Source organism: Ogataea polymorpha, assembly GCF_001664045.1.
Source record: "Ogataea polymorpha strain NCYC 495 leu1.1 chromosome Unknown OGAPOscaffold_7, whole genome shotgun sequence".
Lineage (NCBI taxonomy): Eukaryota > Fungi > Ascomycota > Pichiomycetes > Pichiales > Pichiaceae > Ogataea > Ogataea polymorpha.
In genome coordinates, this window is record NW_017264704.1 from 855076 (window position 1) to 871693 (window position 16618).

Below are 16618 nucleotides of genomic sequence, written 5' to 3' on the forward strand. Positions count from 1 at the left end.
CCGCAAATTCAGGGCAAATTACAGGTGGGAAGGAGAGGTATTTATATTTTGCAAGATTCTCCCTTTTTCGAAGGCAATGTGCATGTGATTGCGAATTCAACATTTTGGAGCGCGGGCCTTATAAATAATGAGGCTTTATACATGTTTAATTTAGTCACAAGACATGGATTACGTCGACAAATTCAAGGACATTTACTGGGAACTCGCCAAGGACATCGACTTCAACTCTAAGAAGATCCAGACGTCAATATTCTTTGTGGTGTTCAACCCATTGTACTGGAACTTTGGAGCCAGACTCGAGTACAACACAAAACTGCTGTCCAAGCTGGCTTTTGGCAGCAAGTTGCTTGCCGTGTATGCGTTCTCCTTGACCGTCTTCACCCTCGGCTTGATCAGAGACCACATCTACAGAGATGCTATTCTGGACCAGCCGACGTCTCCGTTGCTGGACACGCCGCTTGTTAAGGTTATTGGGGCCCTGTTGTTTGCAACTGGCTCTGTCTTTGTCTCCACCTCCATGTATAAACTAGGAATCGTGGGGACTTACCTCGGAGACCACTTTGGCTTCCTTAAAGACGAGAGAATCACGGATTTCCCATTCAGCGTGCTCGACAACCCTATGTACGATGGATCCACGCTGTGTTTCCTGGGAACAGCATTGTGGTACGGCAAGGCTTCGGGTGTGTTTATTTCGGGTCTTGTCTACGCCATGTACCAGCTTGTTGAACTGATAGAGGAGCCCTTCACCGCCAAGATCTACTCGAAGCGGGATGAGCAGAAAAAGGCAAACTAAGTGTATAGATGTAAACAAGCTTGTGGTGATGAATTTGAATGTAGAATTATTTTGTTGGATTATATTACTGATATCATGTGCTACCAGAAAGGGGCCGTAGCTTCATGGTCAAAAGGCGAGAAATTCTACGCATATAATGCCTCTTTGGCCAAGTGGTAAGGCGTCGCACTCGTAATGCGAAGATCACCGGTTCAAATCCGGTAGGAGGCATATTTTTTTGCATCAGCAAAAACCAAAAGATAAAAAAAATTACATCCAATTCAGTCATTCTCGTAACATTAAATCTAATATCTATGTCTATCTATTATCCTAGTTAAAAATCAATACCAATCACCATGGCGAGCAATGCCATTCTCACAAACAGACCGTAACGCATTTGCCTGAAGTAGGCAGCTCTCTGGTCAAAGTCCACCTCCTCCTTGATCTCATTGACTCTTGGAAGCGGATGCATCACACACATGTGCTGTTTGGCGTGTGCAAGAATCCTGTTGTCAACAGCATATGAGTCCTTGAGCCTTTCGTACTGCTCCTTGTCTTCAAACCTCTCCTGCTGGACTCTGGTGCAGTACAGCACGTCAGACTTGGCTATGATTTCCTTGGTGAGCTCTGTGGACTCTCCAACAAGCATTCCTGAGTCGGCAAGCTTTTTTCTCATGTTCTCCGGAAGTCTCAGTTCTGGAGGGGAAACAAGCTGGATTCTGACCTGGTAGTGTTGCAGTAGCTTGCACAGAGAGTGCACTGGTCTTCCATACTTCAAGTCTCCCATGAATGTGACCGTGATTCCGTTAACAGTACCCAGCTCTTCTCTGATGGTGAAGAGGTCCAAGAAGGCCTGGGTAGGATGTTCTCTGGAACCATTGCCACCGTTAATAATAGGAACTGGAGAGTATTTGGCGGCGATATCTGCACTTTCCTCAGAAGGATGTCTCAAGACAATGGCGTCGGAGTAGCAGGCCATGGTTCTGATGGTGTCCTGCAGAGTCTCGCCCTTCTTGACAGAGGAGCCCTGTTCGGAAATCGAGACAACACGACCGCCCAGTCTCTGCATAGCAGCGTTGAACGACGAGGAGGTTCTGGTGGATGGCTCGAAAAAGGCGGTGGTCAGGACGCGGCCCTTCAACACGTCCAGAACACCTTCTCTCTCAACAGCTAGTCTCATCTCCTGTGCAACAGCAAACAGAGCGTGCAAGTGATATCTGGAGACCTGGTTCACCGACAGAACAGAGTTTCTGAGGAATGGATTGTCGCCCTTAATGTAGGAGATTATAGCATTTGGCAGCGACAGCTCTCTTGGAGGCATCGAGGAGACAAGATCGGCACCGGTCGGACCCTCGTGCGGCTCTGAAATTGCGCTGGTATCTTTCAGAGAGTCGATGAGGGCGGATTTTCTGGCGCCGTCAAATGAGTATCTCGAGGCTCTTCTGGTGGCGATAGCTGGCGAAGCAGCCAGCTGTGCCTCTGCCACGGCCGGAGTGCCAGTAAGAGATGATGGGTGCTGGACAAGGAAGGCGTTTTCTCTGCCAAGGGCCTCGGCAACGACAAACTCGCCCTCTAGACAGACAGTCTGGCCGTTCATGTGCACTCTCTCAACGGCACCCTTAAGGTTTTTGGACTGGAATGGCGACCACACGCTTCTCTTGGTTTTGAGTGAGGACACGGCTCTGTCAACATCGACCTCGATCACAGACTCGTTGTCTCTCAGGTTGAAGATCTTGATTGGGTTGTCGTGCAATTTGGCAACGATATCCTCAAACGTCAACTTGTCTTCTGCAACGGCAGAAAGCAGCAGCGGCAGCGTGTCGGCAATGCCGATGGCAGCAGTCACCGGCTGGCCAACATGCTGGGCAAGCAGACTTGGCGTCTCGCCGACAGAGAAACAGTCCACAGAATCCAAGTTGTCCCATAAAGCCTTCTGGTCCTCCTTAGTAGGCAGGAAGCCTGCTCCAGGATACTCTTCCTGCGAAACAAACAGCGAGTACACAGACACGTCGCACGACACCTGCAGACCTTTACCCTTCGACATGGTGATCAGAGCCAGGTCATCCTTGCTGGTGACGTTGGTGACGTGGATCTGTCTGTTGTAAAGGGAGGCCAGCAAAAGCACAGAGGCCAGGTCAGTGGTCTTGGTGTCTGTGACAATTGGCTTTTTCTCCGGCCAGACGCCAAAGTGTGCCGAAGTGGATGCAATTTTGTTCTTGAGGAACTCATCCGAGCGCACAAGCAGATACGACGTGAGCGACGAAACGTGCTGGATCTGGGTCGGGTTTTCCTCGGTCGCAGCAACGCCAAACGAGAAGTCCGTGTAGGTGGAGTCCTGGGCGAGCTCGTGGGCCCTGGCCAGAGTTCTGGCGTCGACAATGAACGATCCAGAGTCTGTAACCGGGGAGATAGAAGTGAGAGTGAATCCGGCTGCCAGAGCAGCCTTGGTGACGGCCTCGATTTTGGCGGAAGCAGACTCCGACTCGAACGATGGCACAAACGTGGAGATCGAAATCAGGCCTGGCAACTCAACGGTCTTGTGCGAGGTCTGCGCGTCGATGTTGGACACTTCGAGACTCAGGTTTCTGGCAATGGCCTCGATCAAAAGCTTGGCGTTTTTGACGTTGGTAACCAGAGGAACGGCATAGTCAACGGCCATTCTTCTTGTTCTGTAACCCTTCGACACGTACGAGGCCGGTCTTCTGAATCTGTTGGCCGATGGAAGGTTGATGTACAGGTCGATCAGGTTATTGGCCAGGTGCTGCGTCAGCGAATACTCGGCCTTCTGTTTGTCGTCCTCTCTGTCGGTCAGCAACTCCAGATACTTGACTGGAACACCGTGTTCCTGGATGAAGTCGGCAGTTCCGGCCGTCGCAAACAGGTTGTAGCCGAGCTCGTACAGTTTCTTGATGGAAGGCAACAATTCCTGTTTTTCCTTGAACGATCCAATGGAGAGAAGAATGTTCTTCTTTGGCAGCTGGAAGCCGGTCGAAATCAAAGACTTGAGATAGGCTTCGTACTTGTTGTGACCAAAGCAGGCAACCTCGCCGGTGGAAGCCATCTCGACACCAAGAACTGGGTCGGCACCTGAAAGTCTCGAGAACGAGAATTGGGGCACCTTGACGGCACAGTAGTCGTCCGGTAGCTTCTCGCCAGGATAAGGCTTCACAGGAATGTCCATGATGGCCTTGGTAGCCATCTCGATCATGTCGGTGCCAACCACCTTGGAGTTGAATGGGAAAGATCTCGACGCTCTCACGTTACACTCGATAACCTTGATCTCGTTGTTCTTGGCAATGAATTGGATGTTGAACGGCCCGGTCACGTCCAGAGCCTTTCCGATCTTGGACGTGGCCTCGACAATGCGTCTCACGGTCTCCTTGTCCAAGTCCTGTGGAGGCACAATCAATGTGGCATCACCAGAGTGGACACCTGCGTTTTCGACGTGCTCGGCAACAACGTGCATGATCAGCTTTCCGTCCTTGGCAACAGCGTCCATCTCAATCTCCTTGGCATTCTCAATGTACTTGGTCAGAACAACGGGGTAGTCTGGAGAGACCTCGACCGCCTGCGAGAGATACGACGCCAGGTCGGCCTTGGAATAAACAGTGTTCATGGCAGCACCAGAGAGAACATAAGATGGTCTCACCAAAACAGGATACGTGACCTTTTCAGCGAACTCCTCGGCTTCTTGGATCGAGGTGAGCTCTTTCCAGGCCGGCTGGTCAACGCCGATCTTGTCCAGCATTCTCGAGAACTTGTATCTGTTTTCGGCCGAGTCGATCATTTCCGGCGAGGTGCCCAGAATCTTGACGTTTTGTCTGTGCAGAGGCAGAGCAATGTTGTTGGAGGTCTGGCCACCCATGGAAATAATGATACCAGAAGACTTTTCAAGCTCGTAGATATCCAGCACTCTCTCCAAGTTGATGGTCTCAAAATAGAGTCTGTCGGCCTCATCGTAATCGGTAGAGACGGTTTCTGGGTTGTAGTTTACCATGATGGTCTTGAAACCTTGTGCTCTCAGCGTTCTGATGGCTCTGACGGCGCACCAGTCGAACTCGACAGAAGAACCTATTCTGTAGACACCAGAACCCAGCACCATTACACCGTTGTCATTGAAGTCGACGTCGCTGGAGTCCGCGTTGTATGTCATGTACAGGTAGTTGGTGTAGGCAGGGAATTCTGCTGCGACCGTGTCGATCTGCTTGACGAACGGAACGATACCGTGCTCTTTTCTGAGTCTTCTGATGGCCACCTCGTTGGAGTTGAGGAACTTGGCAATCTGTCTGTCCTCGAAGCCGAGCTGCTTGGCCTGCTTCAGAATCGAAGCCGGCAGCTTTTCCTTCACGCCGTATGACGCGATCTTGTCGGCATACTTGACCAGTCCTTCCAGCTTGTTCAGAAACCATCTGTCAATGTTGGTCAGCTTGTGGATCTTGTCAACAGTGTAGCCCTCGGACATGGCGTTGGCAATGGCAAAGAGACGCTGGTCAGAAGGTGTCTGCAACTCAGAGTCGATGTCGATGGACATCAGGGCTTCTGTCTTGTTGAAACCAATGTTGTGGTAGTCTGTCGACCTGATGGCTTTCTGAATAGCCTCCTCGAACGTTCTGCCGATGCTCATCACCTCTCCAACAGATTTCATGGACGACGACAGCAAAGTCGAGACTCTGGTAAATTTTTTCAGGTCCCATCTTGGAATCTTCACCACACAGTAGTCCAACGACGGCTCGAAACACGAGCAGGTGGACTTGGTGACAGAGTTCTTGATCTCGTTTAATGGGATGTTCAAACCAAGCTTGGCGGCAGTGTAGGCAAGCGGATATCCAGTGGCTTTGGAAGCCAGCGCAGATGATCTGGAGAGTCTGGCGTTGACCTCAATAATGCAGTATTCTTTCGAGAGCGGGTTCAGAGCGTATTGGATGTTGCACTCACCAACAACGCCCAAATGTCTGATCACGTTGACGGCAGTGGTTCTGAGCATGTTGTAGTCCTCGTCAGAAAGAGTCTGGGACGGAGCAACCACGATCGAGTCTCCGGTGTGGATTCCCAGCGGATCGAAATTCTCCATGTTACAGACGGTGATACAGTTGTCGAAAGCGTCACGAACAACCTCGTACTCAACTTCCTTCCAGCCCTTCATAGACTTTTCCACAAGCACCTGGGGAGAGGCAGCAAAGGCCTTCTGACACAGGGCCATGAGCTCCTCTTCATTATCGGCGAAACCCGATCCAAGACCTCCCAGAGCGTACGCGGCTCTGACAATGACCGGGAAGCCGATTTCCTTCACGGCAGCGAGCGCCTCGTCAATGGAAGATGCAGTCTGAGATTTGGCACACTTCTCGCCAATCTCGTCCATGGACCGCGCAAACAGCTCTCTGTCCTCGGTGGTGATGATGGTGTCGATCGGCGTACCGAGAACCTTGACTCCGAGCGACTCGAACTCGTCCTTCAACTGGATACCAACGTTGAGGGCGGTTTGGCCACCGAAGGTGCAGTAGATGGCATCTGGCCGCTCGTGCTTGATGACTTTTCTCACAAAGTCTGGCGTGACGGGCAGGAAATAAACCTTGTCGGCCAGACCCTTGGAGGTCTGGATGGTGGCAATGTTAGGATTAATCAGAATTGTGTATATTCCCTCCTCTTTCAGGGCCTTGATTGCCTGCGAGCCAGAATAGTCGAACTCTCCGGCTTGTCCAATGGACAATCCACCGGAGCCAAGAACCAGCACTTTCTTGGCGTTCACACGTGGATGCAGAGCTCTGTTTTCGTCGATCTTTCCGCCAGGGAACTCCACAGCCTTGAGTTTCTTGGAGCTCTTGAACTCGATAACGGTCTGGATAAATGTGTCAAACAGGAATTCTGTGTCTCTTGGGCCAGGGGTCGACTCTGGGTGGAACTGGACCGAGAAGAACGGCTTTTCGGTGTGGTAAATACCCTCGTTCGAGCCGTCGTTCGCGTTGACAAACAGCTCCTTCCAGCCGGGAGTCAGTGTGTCCGTGTCGACAGCGTACCCGTGGTTCTGCGACGTGATGTAGCACTTTCCGGAAATGGTGGACGTGCACGGAATGTTGTGGCCTCTGTTACCGAATTTCAGCTTCAAAGTCGATGCGCCCGAGGCTCTGGCCATCAGCTGGTGGCCCAGACAAATACCGAAAATCGGCGTCTTGGCCTCCTCGAGACACTTTCTCAGTTTCTCGACAACGTCGGTCATCACAGACGGATCGCCGGGACCATTGGAGATGAACAACCCATCGTACTCCTCGTTGGTGAAGTCGTAGTTCCATGGCACCACCTTAAGCGAAACACCGCGGTTCACAAAGCATCTGATCTGGTTGTATTTCATACCCACGTCGACAGCAACGATTCTGATCACCTTGCCGTCCGGACCCACTCTGGCCATCTCCTTAGGCGGATCGTAAACCACAGGTTCCTTGGTGGAAACAACAGCAACCAAGTTCTGCGTGTTGGGATCCACCCACTCAGGAACAACAAAATTGTCTTTCCAGGTCTGAGGGTCCATGCACTCGGAAACGCTAGTGCCTGGCTTCTGCAAACACAGTCTACCGAGAGTGGAACCGTCCTGTCTAAGTTTCTTAGTCAAGGCCCTGGTATCGACACCGTAGATGGCAGGAATACCCTCGCTCTTCAACCATTGGCCGAGAGAGGATTTGGCAAGGTAGTGAGAATATTCCTCAGTGTAATGAGCGACAACTAGACCGGCAACATGGATTCTGTTGGACTCAAAATACTTTGGCAACTTCTCAACAACCTCGTCCATTAACTGGCGGTCTGGAACACCATAATTACCCACCAAAGGATAGGTAATAACAAGAATCTGACCCTCGTACGAGGGATCAGTGATCGACTCTGGATATCCCACCATACCGGTCTGGAAGACAAGTTCACCAGCAACTGCCTTCTCAGCACCAAAGGAATATCCTTGCAATGCAACACCATCCTGGGTCTCCAGGGTGATGAGAGTGTCTCCAGTACTCTCCATTGGCGGAGAGATTGGATTGGAAAACTTCACAGACATGGTAAAAAAAATATTTTCTAAAATAGAGGTTAATATATGTCTTTTTGTCTACGAGAGGGCTACAAGTCCTCTCCTTAACTCACGTACTTTAAGTCCCTTTTCAAGCTCTGTAGCCAATAAGAATGTACAAGTGTTGGGATGGCAGCAATCAAAATCCGATTGGGGTTTGATGGGAGCTGAAAGAAGGTCTTTGTCTATGAGAAGGAGAAGAAGAAGGGAAAAAGAAGATCCTGAGGAAGCTACATAATTTAAAACTAAAAAAATTTTCAGAAAAAGAAATAGGTCGTGCGACGCCGAAGCTGCAGATGCGATGATTCAGGCTAGTTGAAGAGCCGGAAAAACAAGCACGAAGCTAGATTTGATTCTCTAACTGCACATCATCAATAGATTCTTGTTTCGTCACTTTCTCCGATGTTTTTGACAGAGTTTTCCTATTGATCTTTTTTTTTACCAATATGCACATCTCGTTACGTAGCATGCAGACTGCAGAAAAAATGAAAAACAAGATGGACGAGTTGGGAGTCGAACCCAAGACCTTTCGCATGCTAAGCGAACGCGCTACCAACTACGCCACACGCCCAAGAATACATCGTTTTCGGTCGTTGCTCTTGATTCGTGACAGACTGCTTTGGAAACAAGTCCAATCAAAAAAAAGTTCAAAATTCCGATACCGGGAGTCGAACCCGGGTCTGCCCGGTGAAAGCGGACCATGATAGCCGTTACACTATATCGGATAATTACATAATTCCGTCCACTATTAGGTAATACATTGAGGGCTGCTGGGAGCTCGGACTTCCCTGATCAATGGTAATTACGTGGGGGTAACGTTGGCGATGGGGGTCTATTTCGAGAGGAAATGGTGGTCCCCAAAAACTGCGTGGGTGGCGGTGCATAGATTGGATGCAATGGCCGTGATGGCTGGCTAGGAGGCCGCACATAAGGGCGCTGGTACGGCGATCGCCCTGGCGACGTTGAGTGACCACGCGATGAAGGCCTAGGTGGACGTTGAGGTGGCCGCTGCGGAGGTGGGGGCGGATTGTCGTCGTCCGCCAATGGCAATGTGTTCCCCAAGGACGCCACTTCTGAAGACGACTCTGAGTACGCTGGTGGATCAGCTGTGGGGCGGGTGTCATTAATCGACAATGGGTCAATCGCCTGGTTATTAGGTATGCTGATTTCGCCGGGCAATGGCATTTCCGTGTACTTTGGTGAGGGGGGCATGTTTGCAAGAACCTCCTCCTCGGAGATGAGCGAATTTGAGGGCGAATTCGGCGTTGCGTCCCGTGAAGGCAATGGCGGCAGTGGAGGCGGAGTATTGTCCCCCACGGGAGGCACGATGTGAATGTCTGGCACGCTAGCGGCCGTCAAAAACGGGTTATTAGAGTGAGACATGGAATTTGAAATGGCAGCCACTGCGCCATCTTTGCACGGGGAAAAAAAATAACCAACCCAAAATTAGCTAAGCTCACTTTTATTCTCAAAATTTTCATGTTTGGAGGAGTAAGAACGGTGCGGAAGTCTGGCGCAAACCTTCAGTTTGTGCGGACCAAGCGCATCCTTTCAGGGCTGGATCCTGCTGCGCAGCGTGTGGTTACTCAGCTTTCGGTTATATCTGCAAACAGAAAAATGCCCAAGATGCTGAAACTGTCGAAGGAAGATTTTGTGAAGCATGTCACGGTTATGAGAGCGTGGGCGGTTTTGCGTAAGGAGAAGAAGCAGGCTGAGGAGGCGCAGCTGAAAAAGCAATATGAGAGCATCAAGGAGGCCAACGAGGACCTGAAGCACGTGAGCCAGAAGTTGTTCGAGGCCGCCAATGAGTTGGAGATCGGCAAGCGGTTCCCGCTGGAGCTGCGTGTGCCGACCGAGTATCCGAGTAGAAGTGGGTGGTTCTACGACTACACTCCACGCAAACTGTAAATAGAGCACGATATAACTATTATTACCAGACCCTCTGTACAAAATTGGTGACCCTTGGTCTGTCTGGGTTTGGCAGCAGGAACCATATGATACAAGTGCATGTGAGTAGTCCTATAACAAAGGGCATGCAGACGAAGGCGCCCGCGTACTGGGATACAAGTCCCACCAGGAAGGGGAACAAGGCGCCGCCCGAGGAGCCGAAAGCAGTCATGATGGTGAGCGATATAACCTGGATTTTCCGTGGAAGGATGCGCACGGCGATGGTGATCATGAGCGGGTAGATCGGGCCGATGAAGATGCCCGCAAACGACACAGCTACGGCCTCGACGATAAGGATCGGGATCACCCAGCCAAGCACCGTTGTGACGATAGCGCCTATGATCATGATGGTGACACCGCGCTTTGCACCAAGAAACTTGTGGATGTTGGTGGTGAGGAATAACCGGCCGATCGTGAGACCTCCCCAAAACCCGGACGAGACATAACCAGTGCTCGATGCCTCGCCTCCGCGGTAAACTTCCAGGAACGTCACCACCCAGCCCCCCATCGAGACCTCTGCGCCCTGGTAGAAGAGCACAAAGAACGCCAGCAGCCATGTACGTGAGTTTTTGAGCGAAACCTTGAGCATACTCTCCTCCTTCGGCTCTTGAACGCCCTCATGCTGCCGTAGCGTCTCGGTGAACCCGAGCGTCTCCTCCAGCATCGTGTATTTGCCGTCGTCCTCCCCCGGGTTCTCTGAGGTTGGACTATGGGCCTTTGGCTCCCAGTTATCCCACGGTTTCAAATCGTCGTCAGCACCTTTAAACGCGAACCACATGTTCCAGAAATTGAACATAGACATACCCAGAAGAATGAGGTAGAACAGATGCCACTTGACGCCACTGTCAATCATTCCGGTAGCGATCAGGGGACCCACACACGCTCCTAGCCCGTAGCCACCATGGAAATAGCCCAGATATTGGGAAGACCTCTCAAATTTGGACAAGAAAATATTCTGCTGAGAAAGGCACGTAGCGAGCCCGAGACCGCCGAAAAAGAAGCCCACCACGACGAGTGGGAACTTGTAGCCCGGGCTCACCAGCGCGTACATGACCACCAGCGCCAGGCACCCACCCGACGTCATCTTGCGCTTGCCTAGCAGGGGCTCCATCTTGGGGCAGATCACCGCGATGATGATGAACCCTATGGCATTGGCCAGCCAGATCAGCGACACCACTGAATAGCTGATGTTGTAGTACTTCTCAATGGTGGGCAGCAGTGCTCCTGGTGCTGCATCGGAGAGCCCAGCAGACACAGACCATAGGACCACCGAGATCACACGCCACTTGTTGCGTGGCGGGTCTTCCAGCGTCATTCCGCCCTCCACTTTATGGCTGGCGCCCCCCAATCTGCGGGACTCAAAAGACGTCGACAGAGGCCGCTGTGCAGGTGGGATGGGAGGACGCGCAGAAACGAGACCTTTAGTGGAGGCCAGGTCGAAGTAGGAGTTCGTACCGGCGCCATCAAAGTATGAGTTTGTGTTCAGCTCATATCCCGGTGTCGTAGGAAGCGACTCAGGAACCACCGGCAGGATGTTTGCGGAGTCGGTCAAGGGAGCGATGCTGTTGTGCGGCATCGACGTGGACGTTCTGCGGTGGACAGTGCCCCGCTTTGATCCCTGTGAGTCCTTTTTGCTCTTGAGTTCTGTCAGTTCATTTCCGTTCATCGCGTCAATGAAGACAGTGGGCAAAAGAAGAAGAACAACAAGGAGATGTCAAGAAATGATTAGAAATCTGTAAAAAATTGCGGCAGGTTGCCAAATCGGGAAACGTCCCGAATCTGGGGAAATTTGGAGGGACGTGGAGTTTACAGGTCGATGAGATTTTCCTGAATTGCGAGTGGACTCGTCCTGGACTGGACGGAGCTAGAGATTTCCGACGGCATTGTTGTGTGGAACTCGCCGAAGTTCTCGTCGAGGTTCGATTGCGTGTCTGTGCCCTCCTCTGCCTGCCCTATGATGTCCTGCAGACTTGAGCTGTCGGCTGCACCTGCGCATATCTCGCCGTAATCGACTTCCCCGCCTTCCTCGTCGCTATCCTCACGCTTCTGCAGCTGTTCCTTGAACTCGCTGACTAGGTCGGTGTCCTCGGCCGTCGGCGCCGGCTGCACAATCTTGTCGTGTGAAAGGTTGTCTGCGGCAATTTTGCTTTTTTCACCAAACAGCCGACCAAACAGCGTCCTCTCCTTTTTCTGTGGCACAGCAGCCACTGACCGGTACTTGAGAGCCTCCTGCTCTTTGCGCAGCCGCTCTTCGCGGAGCCGTTTCTCTCGCTCGCGGCGCTCCTTCTCCAGCTTCTGTTTCTGCTGCCGCTGCGCGTCCAGTCGGCGGTCTATTATGGTGCGACTTTCCGTGGCCGCCGTGCGGAGGAGCTTGGAGTTGATCTGCTGTGTTTTCTTAGCCGGCTTTGCGGTCTCACTGGTGCTCGACCAGCTGAAAAGATTCGTCACGCCCGACTTTGTCGCCACTCGCTTCTCCACGCTCGTCCACAGCGCCGCCACAGCCTCTGCTCGGCGGTGAGTTTCTGTCTCCAAATGTGCCGCGCGGCCCCGGTGACTTTTATGCTGGTGCTGTTGCTGCCATTGTCGCTCCGCAGCAACAAGCCTTAGGTACTTGCCCGTCCACTCGCCTTCAAAACTCATCGTCGCACCGTCGCACGTCGCACGCCCCAGCCGCGACAAAACACTGTAGTCCACCTCGGGTCGGTCGACCTTCACTTCCTCGAACTCGCCAAAATCGCCAAAATCGTCTTCGTGGGCCTCATCGCTCTCATTGGCAGCATTGCTGTCTGTTCCACTCGAGTACCTGCGCTCGCCGTTCTCGCTTGTCCCTTCCCATGTTTCCGGCTCCCTCCTTTCCCCCACGCAAACGTCCTCCCACGGGTTTTCTGTAAAATCCATATCTTTTTTTTTTTATTCATGTTTGAAATATTCACGTTTCCCCAGTTCCCGCAGAACCCAGTCTTTGCGGCCTATTTCATCAACGTTAGCAACCAGAAACACATCCGCGATAGACTTCTTGCCGCAGATCCCGCCTACAACTACGCTTTCGTGAACGGAGACTACCTGCTCACCCTAGAACAAGTGCTCTCGGCCGTCTACAAGACACTTCTGGACGACTCGTTTGACCGAAAAAAATCAAAATCGGTCAATACCGAGATCATCTACAACCTTTCGCCGCTGAAGAACATCCTGGAGTGCTTGAAGACGTTCGGCATCACCGACAGCCCGCAGTTGCTGGTGATCAAGATTCTAAACAAGGACGACGACCCAGAAACCATTTATAGCCAGCTCCAACAGCTAGTCGAGGGGACCCCTACACAGCTCTCTGACCAGACGCTCCAGACCTACGCAGACGCTGCCAGAGTGCGCAAGCTGTTCAAAATTCAGGAATCGGATTTGGCAAGACTCTCCAGAACACTGATTGCAAACACTCAGCTGAAAACTCTATGATGCTGCGCCACGTGCTGCGCCGCGTCTTCCCTTTTGGTGTGCTTCTCTACCTGCTTTACGTTCAATACGCCTACTGCTACGTGGTCTGCAAGCAAAATATCTACGACTCGGGCTGGCATGCTGCTGGCGTGGGGCTTATTGTCGGCGAAGCGGTACTTGTGGTGCTGCTTCTGGCGTCGTGGGCGCTCATGTTTGTCGCTGGCCCGGGCTCGCTCCCTGTGGCGGTGCCGCCGTACAACCTGAACAGCTACTACGCCAACGGACAGCTGTATGTGCGCGGAGAGTTGGACGAGAAGTCGCCGTCGGTGGTGGACGACGCGGCACTCATTGCGCCGCCGCAGATCTTTCTCTGCAACGCGGACGGCCTGCCGTTCTGGTGTGCACAGTGCCGCTCCATCAAGACATTACGTGCACACCATTCTTCCGCACACGGCCGCTGCATCCCGCGTTTCGACCACTACTGTCTCTACATCGGCACAATAGTGGCGCAGAACAACTACGTGTGGTTTCTGTGCTTTGTGTCGTGCTTCGAGATGCTTTTCTTCTACATTTTAGTGTCGACGTTTGCATTTTCCAAGGCTGTGCTCAGCTACGGCCGGCACCGAATCCTGCACCCGGCCGCGTTGCTCATGATCGTCGTCAACGAGCTGTTCACGCTTCTGCTGCTGACGCTGAACATGTCGATCGGCCACATTTTCGAGCTCAATGAGACCAGCATCGACTTTCTGCAGCTCAGCAGGGCCCGGCAGTACAGATACACGCTTGGCTCACGCCAGTCAAGACTGAAAAACATTCTATTCCGTCGCAAAATTACCAAAGAAGAGGCCCGCATAGGGCTCCTCAACTCCCAGCGGTACGTCAGCGTCGAGCATCCGGACGCACACAACGTCCGCGTCGTGCTGCCGGTGCCGGAAACAGTCCATCCTTATGACAAGGGGTATTTGGAAAATGCTCTGGACTGGTTCAGAAACCGCAAATTCACCACATCCCAAGAAATTGTGGCGTACGAGTACGAAATGTTGTCGCCGCAGTTTCGGTCCTGGGTCGTCCAGCAAGTCCGCGCCGGCGAGGGCCGGATTTTTGGCAGCGCGCCGCTCACCCCTGTGGCCGTCTAGGCCATGTTTGCGTACGCCTTTATCAGATCTCTCTCGATCGAGAGCGTTTCGTGGCGGTACTCCACGCGGATGTCCGGCACGTTGGTCTTCTCGATGTCGTTGCCCTCTCTGCCCGGCTGGTCGAAGTTTGCGCCCAGCCAATGGCGCTTCAGCTGGTACTCGAACCCGCTCATGAACACCGAGTTGCGCGCAAGCTCAGACATGTCCACGTTCGACAGCTTATAGATCTGCGCGGCGACGGAGTATTCCTCGATCAGCGGCTCTCTGGTGTACGAGAACTGCAGCGGGTCGTCTGTCGACAGCGACACGTTGAGGCCACGGCGGAAGTAGCTCGGGAACGGGTTCTTGTCGTACGTCAGGAACAACGCGTTGTTGGACAGCGGCGACATGGCCACGCCGATCTGGCACAGATAGTATAGGTACTGGATGTACGGCAGTTTTCGCAGCAGAATGCCGTGCGAGATGCCTTCGGCGGCCAGATACGCAGCAATCAAGTGCTCGGGGTCGCCCGCCTCGCCAGAATGCGGCCGCAGCACAAAAGTATTGAACCCGCGGCGCACTCTCCACTGGTTCAGCGACGCAATGTTCGCGTACAGCGAATAGATGTAATACGAGTACGGCGGATTATTTGCCGAGTCCCAGTTGCGTGGGTACGGGAACTTGCGGTGGAACCGCTTGTCTGCCTTGCTTTCATCGTCGACCGAGTCGAATCCAATCACGCGCTGCAAAAACACAAACAGTTTTGGGTGCGACGAGGGGTCCTTCGTCACCTCAAACAAGGGACGGAACACGTTGAGCACCAGGTCCTGGTAGTTGTCCACAATGCCGCCCTTCTTGTACACGTCGTACAGCCGCGGGATCTGGATCAGCCACCGTACATTGTGCGAAAAAAGCTTGTGGTCCACCACCCACGCAGCCAGCTTGTCCCATTCGTCTGCCGACCGGCCGTAGATCGAGATCCGGTACTCGGCCATTTGGTACTTGGAGCTTTCCAGATCGTCAAACACTTCTCTAGTCAGCTCGGCCAGATACCGGCCCTTGATATAATTGTCGGTCTTGAGAAAGATTTCTCTGAGCCGCGATTCGCCGATCGGGTTGTACTTGAGGTTGAACTTGTCAAACCGGTGGAAAGTGTCTCTGTGCGCGTGCATGTCCAGCGTGTCTATACTCAGGTCGTATGCGGTCAGGTTCAGCGACTCGAACACTTGGCGCAGCGTCAGCACCTGGCCGTCTCTAATAATCACTTTTTCATCCGGACACTTGCGCATCTTGTACTTGATGAACCGCAGCAGATGCTTCTGGTTCATGCAGGCCGAGTGGTGCACGTGTGTGTCCACCTTCCGCACGTTGTAGAAGTCTCTGTGCGGGTTCCGCTTGCTCTCGGACGTCTCGTCGTGGTCATTTAGCAAATAATACAGATTCCATTTGGCTTCCAGGTACTCCAGCCGCTTGAAGGCAAACGACTTGGTCGGTCCGTCCGAGGCGATCGCCGTGATCTGCTCGAGATCGATGTAGTAGTCGCGCATCGTAGGAATCTGGACGATCTTGTTCCCGCTGCTTTTCTCCACCACCTGGAAAACGTCCTCGTCGTCCAGCACGTAGTCCAGCTCGGGATCTGCGCCCGGAATGTCCACCTTGCCAATGTCGAAATTCTCTGCCAGTTGGTCGCCCTGGTCCGGGTTCCGCTCAATGCTGTACTCGTCGCCCTTCTTCCAGAACGGTGGTGGCGGATTCGGGTAGATTCGCCATTCCGGCTTGTTTTTAGGGTTGTCCTGTGGCCGCTGCAAAGATAGCCTCTGGTACTTTTCGCGAATCTGCATACACCTCTGGACGTTCTTGTAGATCTCGATCAGTTCCTTGGACGGCGCCTCAATGATCGAGTTGTGGTCGTTCAGCAGCAAACTACCCATCCGCGCCTTAGCCCGGAACAACTCGCGGTCCGACGACCCCATCGGACTCATCTCGTGCGTGATCGGGTTGTACGCAAACTTGCCACCCGCCATTGGCGACGCATGCTCAAGCCCCGTCGGCCGCACTGAGTGCACAGACGACGAACGCGAGTTTTTCGGCGACGTCGCGATCGAGTGAAACGCCTTCATTTTGGCCTCCTGGTCCCTGAGCATCTTGTCCTCGGTGTACGAGTAGTGCACTGTGGACGGGTCCTGGTCGCCCGTGTAGACGTAGTCGTCGTCGGACGCGTTTCCCGCGCTCGAAACGCCCGACGACACCACCGGCGTCAGATTGTGCGAGATATCAAGCGGGTGGGACATAAACACTACTCTAGGG

General features: G+C 52.9%; 8 protein-coding genes and 3 non-coding genes across 11 annotated transcripts; 4 read left to right on the forward strand and 7 right to left on the reverse strand.

Annotated features, from left to right (window-relative positions):
• Window positions 1–50: 50 nt before the first annotated feature.
• OGAPODRAFT_78289 (uncharacterized protein) lies at window positions 51–793 on the forward strand (the record flags this gene model as incomplete). The annotated part of the gene is made up of 1 exon (XM_018356439.1): window positions 51–793. The coding sequence occupies exon 1, from the start codon at window positions 164–166 to the stop codon at window positions 791–793; it is 630 nt and encodes a 209-aa protein (XP_018208959.1). The 5' UTR covers window positions 51–163.
• Window positions 794–931: 138 nt separating this feature from the next.
• OGAPODRAFT_t68 lies at window positions 932–1003 on the forward strand. Its single transcript has one exon. It is a non-coding gene; the product is annotated as a tRNA-Thr (tRNA).
• Window positions 1004–1059: 56 nt separating this feature from the next.
• Window positions 1060–7811, reverse strand: OGAPODRAFT_96081 (uncharacterized protein; the record flags this gene model as incomplete). The annotated part of the gene is made up of 1 exon (XM_018357873.1): window positions 1060–7811. One exon carries the CDS (start codon window positions 7809–7811, stop codon window positions 1107–1109), a length of 6705 nt encoding a protein of 2234 aa, XP_018208960.1. The 3' UTR covers window positions 1060–1106.
• A 507-nt stretch (window positions 7812–8318) lies between these two features.
• Window positions 8319–8391, reverse strand: OGAPODRAFT_t72. Its single transcript has one exon. It is a non-coding gene; the product is annotated as a tRNA-Ala (tRNA).
• Window positions 8392–8473: 82 nt separating this feature from the next.
• Window positions 8474–8545, reverse strand: OGAPODRAFT_t71. Its single transcript has one exon. It is a non-coding gene; the product is annotated as a tRNA-Glu (tRNA).
• A 67-nt stretch (window positions 8546–8612) lies between these two features.
• On the reverse strand, window positions 8613–9203 carry OGAPODRAFT_14974 (uncharacterized protein; the record flags this gene model as incomplete). Its single annotated transcript, XM_018353442.1, has 1 exon — window positions 8613–9203. One exon carries the CDS (start codon window positions 9201–9203, stop codon window positions 8613–8615), a length of 591 nt encoding a protein of 196 aa, XP_018208961.1.
• Window positions 9204–9299: 96 nt separating this feature from the next.
• Window positions 9300–9753, forward strand: OGAPODRAFT_78291 (uncharacterized protein; the record flags this gene model as incomplete). The annotated part of the gene is made up of 1 exon (XM_018356441.1): window positions 9300–9753. The coding sequence occupies one exon, from the start codon at window positions 9300–9302 to the stop codon at window positions 9726–9728; it is 429 nt and encodes a 142-aa protein (XP_018208962.1). The 3' UTR covers window positions 9729–9753.
• OGAPODRAFT_17554 (uncharacterized protein) lies at window positions 9747–11448 on the reverse strand. The gene has a single exon (XM_018355195.1). It carries the CDS (start codon window positions 11431–11433, stop codon window positions 9751–9753), a length of 1683 nt encoding a protein of 560 aa, XP_018208963.1. The 5' UTR covers window positions 11434–11448; the 3' UTR covers window positions 9747–9750.
• Window positions 11449–11561: 113 nt separating this feature from the next.
• Window positions 11562–12449, reverse strand: OGAPODRAFT_17555 (uncharacterized protein). Its single transcript, XM_018355196.1, has one exon. It carries the CDS (start codon window positions 12405–12407, stop codon window positions 11574–11576), a length of 834 nt encoding a protein of 277 aa, XP_018208964.1. The 5' UTR covers window positions 12408–12449; the 3' UTR covers window positions 11562–11573.
• Window positions 12450–13213: 764 nt separating this feature from the next.
• OGAPODRAFT_78294 (uncharacterized protein) lies at window positions 13214–14148 on the forward strand (the record flags this gene model as incomplete). The annotated part of the gene is made up of 2 exons (XM_018356442.1): window positions 13214–14070; window positions 14136–14148. The coding sequence occupies 2 exons, from the start codon at window positions 13214–13216 to the stop codon at window positions 14146–14148; spliced, it is 870 nt and encodes a 289-aa protein (XP_018208965.1).
• Window positions 13533–16602, reverse strand: OGAPODRAFT_96086 (uncharacterized protein; the record flags this gene model as incomplete). The annotated part of the gene is made up of 2 exons (XM_018357874.1): window positions 13533–14364; window positions 14393–16602. The coding sequence occupies 2 exons, from the start codon at window positions 16600–16602 to the stop codon at window positions 14355–14357; spliced, it is 2220 nt and encodes a 739-aa protein (XP_018208966.1). The 3' UTR covers window positions 13533–14354.
• Window positions 16603–16618: the final 16 nt, after the last annotated feature.